The 18021-nt window shown below is 43.3% G+C and overlaps 1 protein-coding gene across 2 annotated transcripts in view; it reads right to left on the minus strand.

Moving 5' to 3' along the window:
* The window catches only part of NALCN (sodium leak channel, non-selective), a 280814-nt gene that overhangs the window by 114535 nt on the left and 148258 nt on the right, over positions 1 to 18021 (minus strand). For both annotated transcript variants that reach the window (XM_068984391.1, XM_068984390.1), the window contains one exon: positions 15536 to 15673. In XM_068984391.1, the coding sequence (XP_068840492.1) occupies positions 15536 to 15673 (138 nt within the window). The remainder of the gene's footprint in view (positions 1 to 15535; positions 15674 to 18021) is intronic.

Raw genomic sequence — 18021 nt, forward strand, 5'->3', positions numbered from 1 at the left:
AAATAGATTTCCACCCCTTTTGTTGTATTTGCCAAATTTAAAAAGAAAAAAAAGGCATGAGCTTCGTTTGGATTGGGTAAATAAGGTAAAAGAAAGAAAACAACAAAAATGTAGAATTTAAAAAATATTTTAATTTCAATTCCCTTTTCAACTTTGAATTCTCTAAAGTCTCACATTCATTCGCTAATCTTTTCATTTCTTATTTATACTCTTCCTTTTAATTTTCCTCTTAGCAAATTGTTCCTATTTGTTAATATTAGACTGTTAAGCACAAAGGTAAGAAAATCAAGGCAATTTAGTCATGATTCTCAAGCGCCAGAGAGATTGTTATGCAGAAGTTAACGCCTTTTCCAAGTTTACTGAGCACAGAACAAGGGGGGAAAAAGCCTTCAACTACTATAAAATTTTGACAGAATGTTTGGCTGAGGACAAGGGCCAGCAGGCTTCATTTTAACAGTCATATCATTTGGGATCTGACCAGAACTTAAAGAGGACACAGAATGGTCTAGACCACAGATTTCATTTAGCTTTTAAAAAATTGAAGTATAGCTGACTGATAACGATGTGTTAATTTCTGCTGTATAGCGAAGTGATTCAGTTACACATTTATATTAATATATATGGATGCTGTGCTTCATCACCCAGTCACATTCGACTCTTTGAGATCCCATGGACTGTAGCCTGCCAGGCTCCTCTGTCCATGGGATTTCCCAGGCAAGGATACCGGGCTGGGCTGTCATTTCCTCCTCCAGGGGATCTTCCCAACCCAGGGATTGAACCCATGTCGCCTGTGTTTCCTAGACTGCAGGCAGATTCTTTACCCACTGAACCATATATATCATTCTGCTTTATATTATTTCCCATTATGGTTTATTACAGGATATTGAATATAGGTCCCTGTGATACAGTAAGAACAGTAGGACCCTATTTTTTTTTAATCTATTCTATATTTAACAGTTTGTATCTACTAACATGAAACTTCCACTCCAGCACCTCCCCCACCTCCCTCTTCCTTGAAAATCACATCTGTTCTCTATTAGAGCATAGATTAAAAAAACAAATTTATTGATGTCACCACATCCGCCACATCATGAATATCTGGACCCAGATGTATTCAGGCTTATTCTAAACCACATGGTGCTATACAGGACATTTCACAGTTCACGCCAAGTCTAGCCCTCTCCTTGTGACCTTGAGGCTGACCTTGACATTATCACCAAAGCGCTCTCAGAGAATTCTCCTTTCTCCTCTTCCTTGCCCAGATCCAGAAAGGTCACCTGGAGGGCTCGGCTGTGAGTCTGAGCGGTCTCCCGCTGCTTCGGTCTCCCCTGGGCACTGGAGCAGGCCCTGCTCTGTGTCCTAACCTAATAAATTTTCTCCCCAGTGAAAGGGCAAACACAAATCTAAAAAGAAAAAAAAAAATTCCCTGATTGAAAAAGGGAAAACCACAGTTCCCTCTCCCTTTCCTCAGAGCATTTCCTCCAGAAAACTTGTGGTTATAAATTCTTCCTCTGCCCCTTTGAGATGTATATAAATCTTTTTAAAAGTTAAATAAGTCCCCTTCTTCATGGGAAGGTGGGAATATAACTTTGCCACCTGGATCCACATTGCAAAACTCCCTATTTATCATGGAGATATGAAGAGTTTGATTTTCCTTTGGATAAAGGCAATTTGCTATCACAAAGGGCCACCCTCAGCTGCCAGGTGAATTTGGGGGGAGCTGTATTTAACATACGGCACCATCGAGTCTTCTTGGTTGAGGACTGGTTGCTTTCGTCCTGAGAGCACGGATCTCTTTGTCCTTGCCATTGTTTTGGCAGACTGCGTGTGATGCCCATCGCAGTCTGGTTTACGGCTTATCCAACAATAAAACTGTTGCTTTCCTGTCTACCTTGGCAGAGGTTTTCTGGGTTGTCAGATTTTATTTTTAATTATTTCCCCAACACCAGACAGATGGCAGGCTACTTCACCACAGTGAGGTTATGCTATTCGATTAAATTGGACTCTGTGTCAGACAATGCCTTCAGTTCAGTCGCCCGGTCGTGTCCGACTCTTTGCGACCCCAGACAGTGCCCGGTCAGGAACACAAATGAAATACCGTGCCCACTGCTATGAAGTTCACAACTGAATTAAGCAGACGTGGGCTGGCAGCCTGGTGGAAAAGGGCACTGTGGTTGGAGACCTTGGCTGGCAAATAGACTCTGCCAGCCACGAGCTATGCAGCCTTCTGTGAGTTTCATTGCTCTCATTTGTATGATATAACAGCTATAATAATAGCTCAACAAATTGCAGCTATATGGTTGTTTCATCTAATCCTCCCCCAAGAACCCTGGTGTATGGTATGTTGCTGTTGTTAAGCTAAGCAATCATGCCCAACTCTTTTGAGACCCCATGGACTGTAGCCCACCAGGTTCCTCTGTCCATGGGATTCTCCAGGCAAGAATACTGGAGTGGGTTGCCATATCCTTCTCCAGGGGATCTTCCCAACCCAGGGATCGAACCCACATCTCCGGCATTGCAGGCAGATTCTTTATCATTGAGCCACTGGGGTGTAGTATAACCTATGTTAAAATACATGGACATAAACTTAGATATGCAAAACTAAAACAGTTTTCTTGATATTTTTACGGATCAATTAAATTTGTATTTAACTGAATTGAATTGAGTCCTTAAGCCTTCCATTTGTGTTGATGGCTGAAGAGTGAACCTTGCTACCTGAATCCAATTTAGTCCTCTATAACTCAGTTACCCTGGAATAAATGTCCCTTTTCATTGTTGTAGTTCAGTCACCAAGTCATTTCCAACTCTTTGTGCCCATGGACTGCAGCACGCCAGGCTTCCCTGTCCTTCACGATCTCCCAGAGTTTGCTCAGACTCGCGTTCGTTGAGTCGGTGATGCCAACCAAATGTCTTACCCCCTGTTGCTTCCTTCTCCTTTTGCCTTCAATCTTTGTTTGTAGAGTTGGTTTGAGGTCAAAGATGTGATTGTCACTGGCATCTGGTTTACTGTGGTCATGTGACTGATCCTCTGTCCCCGACCAGGGGCAGTCATGGTGCTCATTTTGGGGACGCTGGGCTTTCTCTCTGCTGAACAGTTCACCGCCTCAGTTCCAGGGGCCTTGCATCTGGTGGCCCCGGGCTCTCCTTGGTTGCCTCAGTTCCAGGGGCCTGGCATCTGGTGGCCCCGGGCTCTCCTTGGTTGCCTCAGTTCCAGGGGCCTGGCATCTGGTGGCCCCGGGCTCTCCTTGGTTGCCTCAGTTCCAGGGGCCTGGCATCTGGTGGCCCCGGGCTCTCCTTGGTTGCCTCAGTTCCAGGGCCTGGCATCTGGTGGCCCCGGGCTCTCCTTGGTTGCCTCAGTTCCAGGGCCTGGCATCTGGTGGCCCCGGGCTCTCCTTGGTTGCCTCAGTTCCAGGGCCTGGCATCTGGTGGCCCCGGGCTCTCCTTGGTTGCCTCAGTTCCAGGGGCCTGGCATCTGGTGGCCCCGGGCTCTCCTTGGTTGCCTCAGTTCCAGGGCCTGGCATCTGGTGGCCCCGGGCTCTCCTTGGTTGCCTCAGTTCCAGGGCCTGGCATCTGGTGGCCCCGGGCTCTCCTTGGTTGCCTCAGTTCCAGGGCCTGGCATCTGGTGGCCCCGGGCTCTCCTTGGTTGCCTCAGTTCCAGGGCCTGGCATCTGGTGGCCCCAGGCTCTCCTTGGTTGCCTCAGTTCCAGGGCCTGGCATCTGGTGGCCCCAGGCTCTCCTTGGTTGCCTCAGTTCCAGGGCCTGGCATCTGGTGGCCCCGGGCTTTCCTTGGTTGCCTCAGTTCCAGGGGCCTGGCATCTGGTGGCCCCGGGCTCTCCTTGGTTGCCTCAGTTCCAGGGCCTGGCATCTGGTGGCCCCGGGCTCTCCTTGGTTGTGGCAGCATTACTCCACTCTCTGTCTTCACATGGCCTCTGCTCTTTCTCTCTGTTTTATCCTCATCCGTCTCTTGTAAGGTGAAAGTGTTAGTCACTCAGTTGTGCCTGACTCTTTACAATTCTATGGACTGTAGCCTGCCAAGCTCCTCTGTCCATGGAATTCTTCAGGCAAGAAATACTGGACTGGGTAGCCATGCCCTTCTCCAGGGGATCTTCCCGACCCAGGCTGCCCTGGTGGCTCAGACAAGTAAAGAATCTGCTGCAGCGTGAGAGACCCAGCTTCAGTCCTTGGGTTGGGAACATCCCCTGGAGAAGGGAATGGCTTACTCACTCCAGTATTCTTGCCTGGAGAATTCCATGGACAGAGAAGCCTGGTGGGCTACAGTCTGTGGGGTCGCCAAGAGTCGGACACGACTGAGTGACTCACACTTTCACTTTCATATAACCCCTGCTACCGTCAACTTCATTTCTGGCTCAGGCCGTTGTTCCCACACACAGGCTGTCAAGTCTCAGGGAAGTTTGGAAGTTCTGCCATTCCAGCTGGGGGTTCAGGAAGACTGGGTTTTCTTTTGGGCGGGGGTGGGGTCTTTCAGACTCTATCTACACCTCTCAGACAGCTACCCAGCTCTGCGCAGGCGGCCCCGTGTCCACGCGGGGCCCCTAGCAAGGCTATCTCCCTGTCAAGTTCAGACAAGAAGTGGTTACAAGACAAGCCTGGGATGTCAACACCACCAGGTTGGTAGCAACACTGCTGTTGCCCTGGGTGTGGCACGCCACCTTATCATCAAAGCACTTCACTCCCGGTCTCTCTCGAGACCCTTCTGCCTCCTTCATGTTTCATCCCAGAGAACATTACTATTTCTTCTCAGAGAGCAGGGGTGTGAAGGGAAATGGGGACTTCAGGGGACACACGAGTGTGAAGACTGACAACCGACCGGAACGAAACCCCGTCAGAATCTCCCAGCTTCAGTTCTGTGCCGGCCGAGCCATTTTGATTTCTGAGAGCTGATCTAGGCTGATGGGTCTGGGGGTGGGGGGCTCTTCTGAAGCCTGCTCATGTAAGATTGTGAGGGGCTGGTAGAGAGTCTGGCACGGTGCTACCAAGATGCCAAGGAGAAGGGGGATGCTGTCAGGAAGAGAGCGGTAAGAAAGGCTTTTCAGGTGGCATGAGCAAAGACAGGGCCTTGGGGGCATGGGGCTAGGTGGGGGCCTGGTGGGCAGGTGAGTCCAGCCTGGGCATTGCTGCCTGGAGGAGGCTGGGCAAGACCGAGAGGTGGGCCGAGGGGCTGGACAGTGTGCCCGAATGCCACCAAGGGAGGCTGGGAGGAGTGACAGCAAGGCTGTAATAATCAGGAGGGGATGACATTTTTCTCTTCTCTGTTAAAATTTCCCTTTCAGAAGTTCTTTCTTTTTTAAAATGTATGCAATGCAGTTATTTTAAACTGGATCACTGAATAGTAACTAGACAGTGTTAAGCGCAATGTGACAAAAGTTATTAAACATGTAATGTTTTGTTACTTTATTTAAAAAATGGTAGATATGATACCCTTTTTTGGAGGAAAGAGAAAATAGAGCTGAGGGCAGGGGCACAGCGAGAAAGCTGAGGGGTTCTAGCCGTACTTGATCATCTTTGTGGAGGTAAGAGCTTGGTTTTCACAGAAAACAATGCAAGACTCACAAAGGGGATGCTTTGGCTTTGCTAGAAAACACGCTGAAGGGGCTTTGCAGGCAGAAACTTCTTGGGAGGTTCTGGTAACAAATTTAAGAACAATATATGAGAGCATTTCAAGCGTGCTTCAAACGTCATGAGCTAAACCTTTAAATTCTCATTAAACTGACTCAATGGACACGAATTTGAGCGAACTCTGGGAGACAGTAGAGGACAGAGGAGCCTGGCAGGCTACAGTCCACAGGGTCGCACAGAGTTGGCCACAACTGAGTGACTGAACAACAACATCGTTAAACCTAAGTTCATTTAATGTCTTTGAATGTTCAGGCTTTCCTGCTTAGTTAACACGATGACATGATGTCATGATGCTTAGTTAACATGACGATGCAAAAATAGAAACCGTATTTTAAAAATGTGTGTGGAGCTCAAGTTTTCCCCTGAAGCTCGGTTTGGACACAGACATTTATGATCCTTGTCGCCGTGTTCCTGACGGGGAGGGCATGGTGCTAACGTGACAACTGGACACTCGGGGTCTGGCTTGGACTGTCTCTCTGGAGTGGGAATAGAAGATGCAAGAGAGGCTGAGTCTGGAGCTGAGCACGAGGAGGTGAGAATTACTTTGTAGTTCTTTTCTCAGACTCTAAAAAGGTGGCAATAACCACTGCGGTAAAGAAACAGACGTGAAGGGAGGTGGCAGCTTGGTGCTCGTCGTATTTAATTTACATTGTCAGGGAGACATCTTTTTCCTGCAAACCCAGGGCTGTGCAGGGTGCAGGCTGACTCAGGCCTGACTCAGCCATTTCTCTTCCCCCCAGGGTTAATCGGAGTGGGGGACAGAGCTTAATTCTGAAAGCAGGAACCTTTCCTCAATCCTCTCAGCGCTGCTTTTTGTTGTTGTTTGTTTTGCTTTCATAGAAAGCTGAGGTAAGGCTCGTTAATAATCTGAGGGCACTACATTGACATCTGAATCTTATTTTCAGCCAATGTCTATCCACTACCAGTGCCACCTGCCTGGTGACGCAAGGCTTTCCATAACCATGGGACGTCCCGGGTGGCTCAGTGGTAAAGAAGCCCCCTTCCAATTCAGGAGACAGAAGTGACACAGGTTAGAGGCTGGGGCAGGCAGATCCCCTGGAGGAGGGCATGGCAACCCCCTCCAGTCTTCTTGGCTGGAGAATCCCATGGACAGAGGAGCCCAGCGGGCCACAGTCCATGGGGTCACAAAGAGTCAGACACGACTAAAGCAACTTAGCCCACAACCATTAAATGAGATTCACAGGTTTATATTCAATGCTACTGATACAATAAAGAACTTTTAGAGGGATCTGTCACACCGAATTACAAGAGCATCATCATTTGCAGTGAAACCCTTTTCCCTTTTTGCTTTGCCAGTTCTAAACTACGCAACCTGTTGTGTGTGTTCTGTATTTTTTATAACTTATATAATATTTAAATTTATAATGGGGCATGGAAATCTAAATCGCTATTTTTTCTTCAAGATGCAATTTCGGGGGGAAAAAAGGCTCATGATATATCCCTTCATTTCCTCTTGTGCTTTGTTAAATAAAGCACATAGAAACCCTCAACATGATGGTATTCAATATGTGCAGTGGTTTAAAACAAGAAATTCAAATTCACATCTATATTTTCACGCATTGGCTACTCACTACTTGCAACAGATCTATAATATTACATTATATTAACATACAACATGTGTATTTGTCCTACCATGTAATAGACAATGACTGTATTAATAATATACCCATTTTCTTATTTTATGATCAGTACATTATGAATCACTGATCTTCATGAAAAAGTAGAGAATAACTATTTGTCCAGGCATCGAATTCTTTACTTTTTTCTCAGATTTTCTCAGATTATAACACCTATGCTTAAGGTATTTTTAGCGTTGACCACGTATTCAGTGTGGGAAACGACACAGATCTCTGCAACCCTGGCAAGTCTCCTTCCTAGAATTTTTATGAACGATGTAGCCACCTCTTGGTGGGGCACTGACCCTCCAGCTCAGCGGGCTTCCAAAGCAACGGCTCCCATCCTCACGTGGCAGCAAGTGTTCAGTTACTGTGATTCCTTGAAAGTGAAGTGAAAGTCGCTCAGTCGTGTCCAGCTCTTTGTGGCCCCATGGACTATACAGTCCATGGAATTCTTCAGGTCAGAATACTAGAGTGGGTAGCTGTTCCCTTCTCCCAGGGATCTTCCCAACCCAGGGATTGAATCTAGGTCTCCTGCATTGCGGGCGGATTCTTCCCCAGCTGAGCCACAAGGGAAGCCCAAGAATACTGGAGTGGGTAGTCTATCCCTTTTCCAGCAGCTCTCCCCAATCCAGGAATCAAACCAGGGTAGCCTGCAATTACCAACTGAGCTATCAGGAAGCCCATGATTCCTTAGGACCTCTGTTCTATAACTCCTCTCACTACTAAAAAAAGCCAGGTGCACTTGAGCTGAGGCATCTGCTAGGTTTAGGTGTGAAACTTTGAACCACAGAGTATTATTACCTTGGTTTTCTTCCACTTACCCACAATGCATTTAGTGAAATTCAACCAGTGAAGCAGTGTGTTCTTTCGTGTCCTATGTCCCGCAGTTTTGCTGTGACATGACCACCCTGCACAGCACACGAGGGTTCTCGTTCTCTCCACCGCAGGGAGAGGCTAGGTTAGCCTGACTCAGGCTGCTCCAAGTTACACTGTATTTTCTCAAAAGAGTGGCTTGACCATCTTAGAATGGCTTTTCATGACTGAGAATTTCCATCTCTGTCGCTTCATATCCTGTTTTGAATTCTCTCCAACTGCGTATACTTCTGCACCCGCCCTATCTTTCTTTCTCATTTCCAGTTCTTTCCTAAAGTTTTCTCTTATGATTTTCTTTTTCTGTTAATATGGCTTAAAGACAACCTTTTAGCTGAAATGTCACCTTTCATCTTATTTCTTTCTCTGCAGTGAACTTCATTAGTAATTTCTTTTTAAATTATTTTCAAGGATACAGTAGAAACACAGCAGGAGTCTGGGCAATACCCCATCATCTTGCAGTTTTCTTTTCCCTTTTCTTTCTTTTTTTTTTTACCATTTCTTTTCCTCATTACCTTTTTACCATAATCACACTATCCTAAGCTGCCTTGAAGGCTGTGGTTGGAAACTATTTCATTTTTCATATAGGTCAATGAAAAGTCAAATGTAATCAGAGCAATGCAAAATGAGAAATGCTCAACACAGATGCACTTTTAAATGAATTCTATAAAATCAAGTTATTTAATTTACACTTTGGAAGGCCCATTTTTGTCAGCAAAACATGACTATTCTCTGAAAGCTGCCGTTACAGAAGCAAAATCAAGAGATTGCTGTGTTAATGTAAGCACTTCAGAGGTAACAAAAAGACCATCCACAATGAGCGCTTAATTACATTTTCCCTCTTTCAGTATTCACATCACAGGGCTCTCCTTTGAAACAATAATAAAGTGAAAAACACTGAAAAATAAGGAGTCTTTCAACTGCTTAAGTCTTTTATCATTCTTATCCCCAAATCATTGACAAAAGTGGGGGGAAAAGATGGATTTCATAAGCATTGGGCAAATTGCAATCAGTCACAGACAGAAATTCAGAATACATACCTGGTGGATGAGAGAGACATTTTACGGAACAGTAGATAATGGTTATAAATATGCGTCTGCTCTACACTTAAGCCTGATTTTCACTGTGGGCTGACAAATTGGTGCCCCCAGGGGGCGATGGAAGAGCCTGCTGTTTCCTATTCCAGAAATTACAGCCAAACCTTTTTTTTTTTTGTCTGCTTGGCACATGCTTGTTTGTCCCTGAGAAGACTAAATCAGGCTGTGTGGCTCCACGGGCCAGTGTGGATAAAAATTAAGTCAGAGGATGTATATATATATATAGACTATTTTTTTCTTTTTTGCAATTTGGGTTAAAATGCTTTGCAGTATTTTACAAAAACAAAAAACTCATACAACTTAGCAAAAATGTTCTTTTTCAGCGAAATTCAAGCCTAAAGAGAGGGTTATGAAATCGAGATTTTAACTTACAAATGTTCAGTTTGGAAGGGTAGTGATGCATGTATAACACACGCTATCATCTCCATGCACATATTTGTGTGTTTGTCCAAAAACAATCTCTAGCTGTTTTACTGCCAATATTTTAAAAATTTCAGATCAGGTTGATATGGAATGATCAGGAAGCAAATGTTTATCATGTGTATCAAAAACACAGCACGCCTGAGTGTCTCTATGATAATAGCTTTTATCTGTGGTTGGTTTGTGTTTACTAGTACAAGTTCTCTACTAGTTGTAGGCTCAGAGAGCACAGATTAAGCCTTCCCAATGAAGGCAAGGATGTAGGCTAGTACTATACAGAGTGGCTGAGATTCAGAAAAGCTGTGCTGAATCAAACTGGGCTGACTTGATAGACCTCATGAAAATAACTGTCAGTTTGAGGACATACAGGAGAATAAAGCAATTGTCGATAATGCTTAAGGGAATCTCCAGTGACCTGGGGAAGTGACTTCAGTCTCTAGACTTTTGGGGTAGTATAAAATTAACACATGCAGTTTTGAAAATTTAGTTTTAGAGTGTGCTATGGAGTCATTTAGAGGCTTCCCTGATAGCTCAGTTGGTAAAGAATCCGCCTGCAATGCAGGAGACCCCAGTTCAATTCCTGGGTCAGGAAGATCCGCTGGAGAAGGGATAGGCTACCCACTCCAGTATTCTTGGGTTTCCTGGTGGCTCAGCTGGTAAAGAATCCGCCTGCAATGCGGGAGACCTGGGTTCAATCCCTGGGTTGGGAAGATCCTCTGGAAAAGGGAAAGACTACCTACTCCAGTATTCCGGCCTAGAGACTTCCATGGGCTGGATAGATCATGGGATTGCAAAGAGTTGAACACAGCTGAGTGACTTTCACTTCCATGGAGCCATCTGGGCAGCAACCAGGATTCCAGATTCTACCTGCTGGTATATACTCTAAAGGGCTTCCTTTGTGGCTCAGCAGTAAAGAATCTTCCTGCAAGGCAGGAGACTTAGGTTCAATCCCTAGGTGGGGGAAGTTCCCCCGGAGAAGGAAATGGCAACCCACTCCAGTATTCTTGCCTGGAACATACCATGGACAGAGGAATCTGGTGAGTCCATGGGATTGCAAGAGTCGAACACAACTTAGCGACTAAACCAAATGCCCTAAAGAAACTCTTGCACAACTGGACACAAAGTACAAATGTATTCGCTGCAACATAGAAGACCAAAATATTTGAAAGCCACCTAAGTTGTGTCTCCAGGAAGGAAACTGAGAAGCAAATATGGCATGTTCAGCCAATGGACTGCTACTATATGACTATATATATTAATGCCTGAATTAACTTTATGTGTATTAAGATGAAAAGATTTCAAAAACAATAATTGGTTAAAAACTAAACCGAGCATATATGTATTGATTCTATTTATTTTGAAAGTTGCTATTCCTAATCATTTGTAAGGAGGGAAAAGTGAAAGTGTTAGTTGCTCAGTCATGTCCAACTCTTTGTGACCCCATGGACTGTAGCCCGCCAGGCTCCTCTGTCCATGGAATTCTCCAGGCAAGAGGCCTGGAGTAGGTTGCCACTCCCTTCTCTAGGGGATCTTCCTGACCCAGGGATCAAAGCCGGGTCTCCTGCATAGTAGGTGGATTCTTTACTATCTGAGCCACCAGGAAAACCCTTGTAAGGAGGGAAACACAGGATCCAACATAACTTGGCCTCAGCATGGGGTGGAGTTATAGAAGTGAGAGGAGTGTGCAGGCATTCCTTCAGACAGGGCCAGGCCTGCGCTGGGGCAGTGCTTCTCAAACTGAGAATATCACATTGATCTTAAAAACCAAGGGCGTAAAAATGTCTGTAGATGATTTAAAACATTATATATTTTAATGGGTATGTATAAATGTGGAAAACTACTGCAGTCCATTGATTTTAAGATGCACGTTTATTTTCACATTTTAACAATCTGAAATTGGGATGTATCTTGCAATCTATGTGTGTACTTTAATTGTACTTTGTTAATATTACACTAAATATGAGTCTTTTTAAAGTTGATAGATTGAAGATAAAAGGAGAATGGGGTGGCAGAGGACGAGATGGTTAGATAGCATCATCGACTCAAGGGACATGAATTTGAGCAAACTCCAGGGGATAGTGGAGGACAGAGGAGTCTGGCGTGCTGCAGGCCATGGGGTTGAAAAGAACTGGACATGAATTAGTGACTGAACAATAATAACAACAAAGTTGATAGTATGCTAAATTTAGTAAACTATGACTTAAAAACTGGAAGATGGGTTCATACCAAATTCATCAAAGTCACTGTCTGGGAGAATGGATGCGGGAAAGACCAAAAGAGAGACAAACTCGGGCATAAATGATGCTTTAAACTGATCAATAGTACTTTACTTTTATAAATTAAGAACATCTGAAATAACATTTTAGCATTTATTAAGATATAGCTTGAAATGTACATACCATCTTATTTAAACTTGAAGAAACTCAGGGTTGGTGATCGTTACGATCGTCCTCTTAGACCATGGCTAAAGCACCCTCAAAAATACAAGCTCACCTCACATGTACTTGGCAGCCTTGGAAGCTACATGTGCCGGGGTCTTATTACTGTCACTTTCAGATATAACACAACAAACAGATCAGGGAAGTTGTCTGATCCTTCTACAGTCATACCTCTAGAGACTGGCAGAGACAGATACTGAATCTAGATTTTTGGACTTCAAGTCTGCAGTCTTGAACTCCACCATATTTAACAGACTGCCCTCACTGACGTGTGTGTGTGTGTGTGTGTGTGTGTGTTCGCTCTCAGCCATGTCCAGCTCTTTGTGACCCTATGGACTGTAGTCCACCAGGCTCCTCTGTCCATGGGATTCTCCAGGTGTGTGTGTGTGTGTGTGTGTGCACGCGTGTGTTCGCTCTCAGCCATGTCCGGCTCTTTGTGACTCTATGGACTGTAGTCTACCAGGCTCCTCTGTCCACGGGATTGTCCAGGTGTGTGTGTGTGTGTGTGTGCCTGTGTTCACTCTCAGCTATGTCGGGCTCTTTGTGACCCTATGGACTGTAGTCCACCAGGCTCCTCTGTCCACGGGATTCTCCAGGTGTGTGCGTGTGTGTGTGTGTGTGTGTGTGTGTGTGTGTGTGTGTGTGTGTGTGTGTGTGTGTTCGCTCTCAGCCATGTCCGGCTCTTTGTGACCATATGGACTGTAGTCTACCAGGCTCCTCTGTCCATGGGCTTCTCCAGATAACAACACTGGAGCCGGTTGCCATGCCCTCCTCCAGGGCATCTTCCCAACCCAGGGATGGAATCTGCATCTCCTGCACTGGCTGGCAGATTCTTTACCACTGTGCTACCTGCTAGACTTTTAAATTCTCAACTTTTTAGAGATTCGAAAAGATCATGAACGAAAGAACAAACACTTTCAATTCTCAGTTTTAAAAGTTTTTAAAAATTACAATGAGTGTTTTGGGCAGACACTTAAATCAGTAGAATGAAGGTGTAGAATTAGATACGGGTTTTCAAGCTATGTTCTGTGGATTCCTAGAGGCTTCAGTGAATCTCAGAGTCCCTGGAAGTGCTTCAGGGTTCCACAATCAAAGTCATGTTTTTGGCACAATAAGGAAAATTCAGACTGTCCAAGAAATCAGTTACCAGATTTAATATTTTATTTCACTATATTAGTGATTCCTGTAGAAATCCACTTGAAAAAATTTACTTTGCTAACTAATTTACTAGGCTAGATCATTTGTCTTCCTGCTTACATATTGCTGTGTTAGTCTCTGACTTAAGAATCAAATCTCTGCAGGGCTGACAGAATGAGATTATATTGTTTTAACAGAATAACAATTAGACAGATTATTCCCATACATAGAAGATTTCAACTATCTATCCTGAATTTAACCAATGATCAACAGTCTCGAAGGTATTCCATAGTTTTAGAGGAACTTAAACACATTCGTGCATGCTAAGTTGCTTCAATCATGTCTGATTCTTGGAGACCCCATGGACAGGTAGTCCGCCAGGCTCCTCTGTCCATGGGATTCTGCAGGTAAGAATACTGGAGTGGGTTGCCATTTCCTCCTCCAGGGGATCTTCCCAGGGATCCAACTTGCCTATCTTATGTCTCCTGCATTGGCAGGAGGGTTCTTTACCACTAGCGCCACCAGGGAAACCCACTGAAACACACAGTAACTGCTTAACAAAAACTAGCTGAGTTTGTAAGCGAATGAATGAATAAATGAATGACATGGGTCCCGAGAAGGAGGATGCAAAGACCTCAGGGCAAGGGTCTGCCAAAACAGGTGCAGCCAGATTTGTCTCTAGAAGCCTGACATCCATTGCTACCACTCAGTGATCTTTGTGCGTATGTGTGAGAGTATTTTTAAAGTCATCCCATGTCAAAAAATGCCAATATTATTTTTATGTGATTCCACTCTTTGAGCCCAGGACCTTTCTCCACATCACAATGTATCCTCAAACACCTTTTAATGGACATGTCTGTGTTTTTGTTTGTGTGTTTTAAAGTTTTTTTGTTTTTGATGTGGACCATTTTTAAAGTCTTTATTGAATTTGTTACAATACTGCTCTGCTTTATGTTTTTGGTATTTTGGCTGTGAGGCATGCAGGATCTTAGCTCCCTGGCCAGGGATTGAACCCAAACCCTCCACATTGGAAGGCAAAATCTCTATCACCGGACCATCAGGGAAGCCCCCAGTCTTTGACCGGAAGGCCTTTGCATATAGCAAATGTGATGTCTAGTCTAATATACGTAGCTTGTCCAGCACTTACTTGATTCATAGATTTTAGAACTGGAAGGGACCTTAGGGATCACATGTATTTTATTTTAGTGGCTCTTGGGCAGAGGTCTGATTTGCTGCAGACGTGTTCAGTGACAATGCCAAGTTTCATAATCTAGGGAAGCGGCAATAAATAGTTGCCAGATCATGGGCTTTGAGAGCAGGCTGGCCTGGGAATGTTCTGGCTCTAGTGTTAATACTCTTTGTGACACTGGGCAAATTAACTCCTCAGTTTCATCATCTGTAAAGTGGGACTGTTACCTAACCTGACTGTCCCAAATATGAGGAATAAAATTATTATAAAGGTTTTTGCCACTCAATAAAGAGTAGCAGTTATTTTTATTTCATATGTTCCTAATGAACGATAACATTCTGTATCTTTCCCTTGGAACTTTTAGCACAATATGAGAGCTTAAATTTGATTCTTAAATATATACAAATGTATTGTGTGGAGATGTATATCTGGCATTAGAAAGACCTAAAGATTATATCCTTTTAGGATGCAGGCCACATTTCATATTTTTTTCCTTTTCTTTTTAATAGACATACATGGAAGAGAAAAGTCTGCTTGTGTGACAGAGGAAAATGTTTCCTGAATTTTGGTATTTACTTTTTATCATGCCGTTTACAATATGTGTTTTGTTTTTCCCCATGTGTTTCTTTTAGTCACACAAAGCGCACTAACACTGAGCTGGTTTCTAATTAACTGACTGCACCCTGAGGTCTCCAGCTTCTGTTTTCAGTTTAATTACAGCTGTGAAGAGGCTGCAACAAAACCAAAGAGAGTGTCTCTACACGATAAAGAAAAAGTAATAATGTAGTTCTGGTTTGATTCTTAGGTCACCGAGGGTGCGGATGTTTGGAGATGGTTAAGTCAGCACACGGACTTGGGACTGCCAATTGTTCTCTCATTTTCCCTCGTGCAAGCCACTGGACTGTGCTGGGGACCACTTCTGGCTTAAATCTGAAGCCTAGTCGCTCATGTAGTTCTTCGATTCATAGACAGAATGGAAGGGACCCTCATCCAACGGGACTACTCTACCTCGGTTCTCTGGTTCTGAAACTGACAACAGACCCAAAACCTGTTGATGTTCATCCCATCATGAATTGTCAGACAACTGAAAAGAAATCTGAAACTCACCAGAGTGGCGAAGAGGTGATAGAGAATAAAATAGATGGCAACCACAGGCGCCCACATGTGTCCCACGGCATTTAGCGTTTGGTCCATGACATCAACCCATCCTTCCTGGGTAAGGATCTGGAACATGGACATGAATGCCTACAGAGGGAAAGAATGGAGGGATTAAACACCAGCCTTGCGCTCGCATGCAACTTAAAATTAGGACTTTGATCTCAGTATTATTAATTCAGGAGGGAAAGAAGAGCCTTCATTCAACAGATAAGAAAGAACTAAGAACAAAGACCTTAAAAGTCTGATAGCTACCTATTCAATGTGGAAAACTAAAATAATTACCTTGCATTAAAATTGGCCTTGTTGGTGGTAAATACTGCTGAGCAAATTAGGAAAAAATCAGGAAACCTTGCTTATTGCCTCTATTGCTTTTACCTTTTAGCAAGCTAACTATTTAATGTTTCCAAGGGATTAGTGTAATTTATTTTTTGCTGTCAAGCACAACTTATTTTTATAGCAAATTACATTTGTCTAAAGGCAAATAAAAATAATAATCTTAATTTTATTTTTATAGAATTCATCTATCAAATCATTTTAGTTATGTTAAAAACACAAGACTCTGAAAAAAGAAATATTTCTAAAATGATATGATAATACTAAGCAACTTCATAAAAATGATCACTTTTTTTCACAATTCAAAACATTTTTTTTCAAAGCAGAGTCAAGACCATGGAAGAAACCCCAAGACCAAAAATAAAGTAAAAGATAAAATAAAATTGAATTAAATTGAAAAGAACACTCAACAAAAGCCAACCAAGTTCAAAGACTCATTCTTTCTCTGCAAAGATCTTTGGTTAGGGTCATTCCTATACATTTTTTCTTATTAAATATATGCTTATATATCCACCTCTGGTTTATGTACCCTGTACACGTTGGTGGTCAATAAACGAGAACTTCTTGAGAACTTATGATGCTGTCTGGGAAAGCTGACAATTGGAACTGAATGACTCTGAAAGAAACTGTTATAGACTTCAAGACAATGCAAGACATAAATCAAATTCTCAAGTATTGGGATTCCAAGAAATAAAGTCCAGGATAACAGAAAGATGGACAGAACCTGATAAGAGTTCTGTTATGCTGATAGTATCTTAGAGGTAAAATGGACTCGAAAGATAATCTAACCTGATTCATTCTTTTTGAAGATAAAGAAAGAGAGGCTTCAATCGGGCAATTAGCCCAAAGTCACTCTATTAATTTGTAGCAGTAACAGAAGTAGCACCCGGCATCATGATTTCAAAGCAAGTACTCTTTCCAAGTACTGCTTCCTGCCTTCAGTCTTGTGTCTACTACTTTCCAGACCTGATCACACAGTAAGCTCTATTGGCAGTTTTCTTTACGGGGATAATAAACTGTTGTACGAGTGCAATGTTCAATGCCCAGCACATAGTGGGTCTGTATGAAGAAAGGAACAATGAATTGTTCAATGAATCTCAAAGTAGGAGACACGTTTTTCCTCTGAGCCTTAGTCCATGTGTGAAACATTTAACTTCTTCTTGACTTAATTTTTCTATAATCTCATCACCCTACAAAGTGTTCTGTTTATGAAAGCAAGAAGTATGTTGTTACCGGTACTTGAGCACAGCTTCAACAAGGACAGTTTAATACTTTCCTTGCTGGGGGTGCCTAAGCGAGTATTAGCTTTAATTCATCTTAAAAATGCTTCAGAGAATTTTTCAACACAGGATTTAATGTCATAAGTGTGCCAGACCTATCATTGAGGGAGATTATTTCTCCCCTGTATTTTTTTCTATTGAATATTTATTACATCTGAAGGCAAGGAAAGCAAGTTCTGAAGATGATTCACATAAAAATATCAGATTGTAGACTTCCCTGGCAGTCCAGTGGTTAAGATGCCATGCTTCCTCTGCAGGGGACACAGGTTCAATCCCTGGTTGGAGAACTAAGATCTCACACACAGGAAAAAAAAAAAAAAAGATTGTTGTATCTTCTTCAACAGAGACGTCACCAGCGTGAAAGTGTGTGGACATCCAAACAGCTCAACAATGAAAGAGGGGAGAGTCAAAACATCTACCAAGGCAAAAGGAATTTTCCTAGACATGGATTTCTTTCCCTAAAAGTGACAGGGAAACTTGTGATTAAGTCCAATAGATTCATCCTTGGTACCTAGGGGCCAGAAATTCAGGTTTCAGTTTCTTGGGCAGAAACCTACTTAATTTGTTTTCATCTACAGCATTAGCTTTTACGAACACTCAGCCATTGTGCATTCAGTGAAGGTTTGGGAACACGGAGCTATGGGTTTATAACCTGTTGCTGTGAGATAAGCAATGTGAGCAAGAACATCGGGTTACCCTCTACTCTTTTCACAGTTCCAGAAGGAAAAAGTCTCATTTCTGCACAGCTCAGCCACCTGCAAGTATGTATTGTGAGATGCTGTGAATTTTTATTACTATACTCTGTTCAACCATATTTACATT

The sequence above is a fragment of the Capricornis sumatraensis genome, chromosome 12, assembly GCF_032405125.1.
Source record: "Capricornis sumatraensis isolate serow.1 chromosome 12, serow.2, whole genome shotgun sequence".
NCBI classification, from domain to species: domain Eukaryota; kingdom Metazoa; phylum Chordata; class Mammalia; order Artiodactyla; family Bovidae; genus Capricornis; species Capricornis sumatraensis.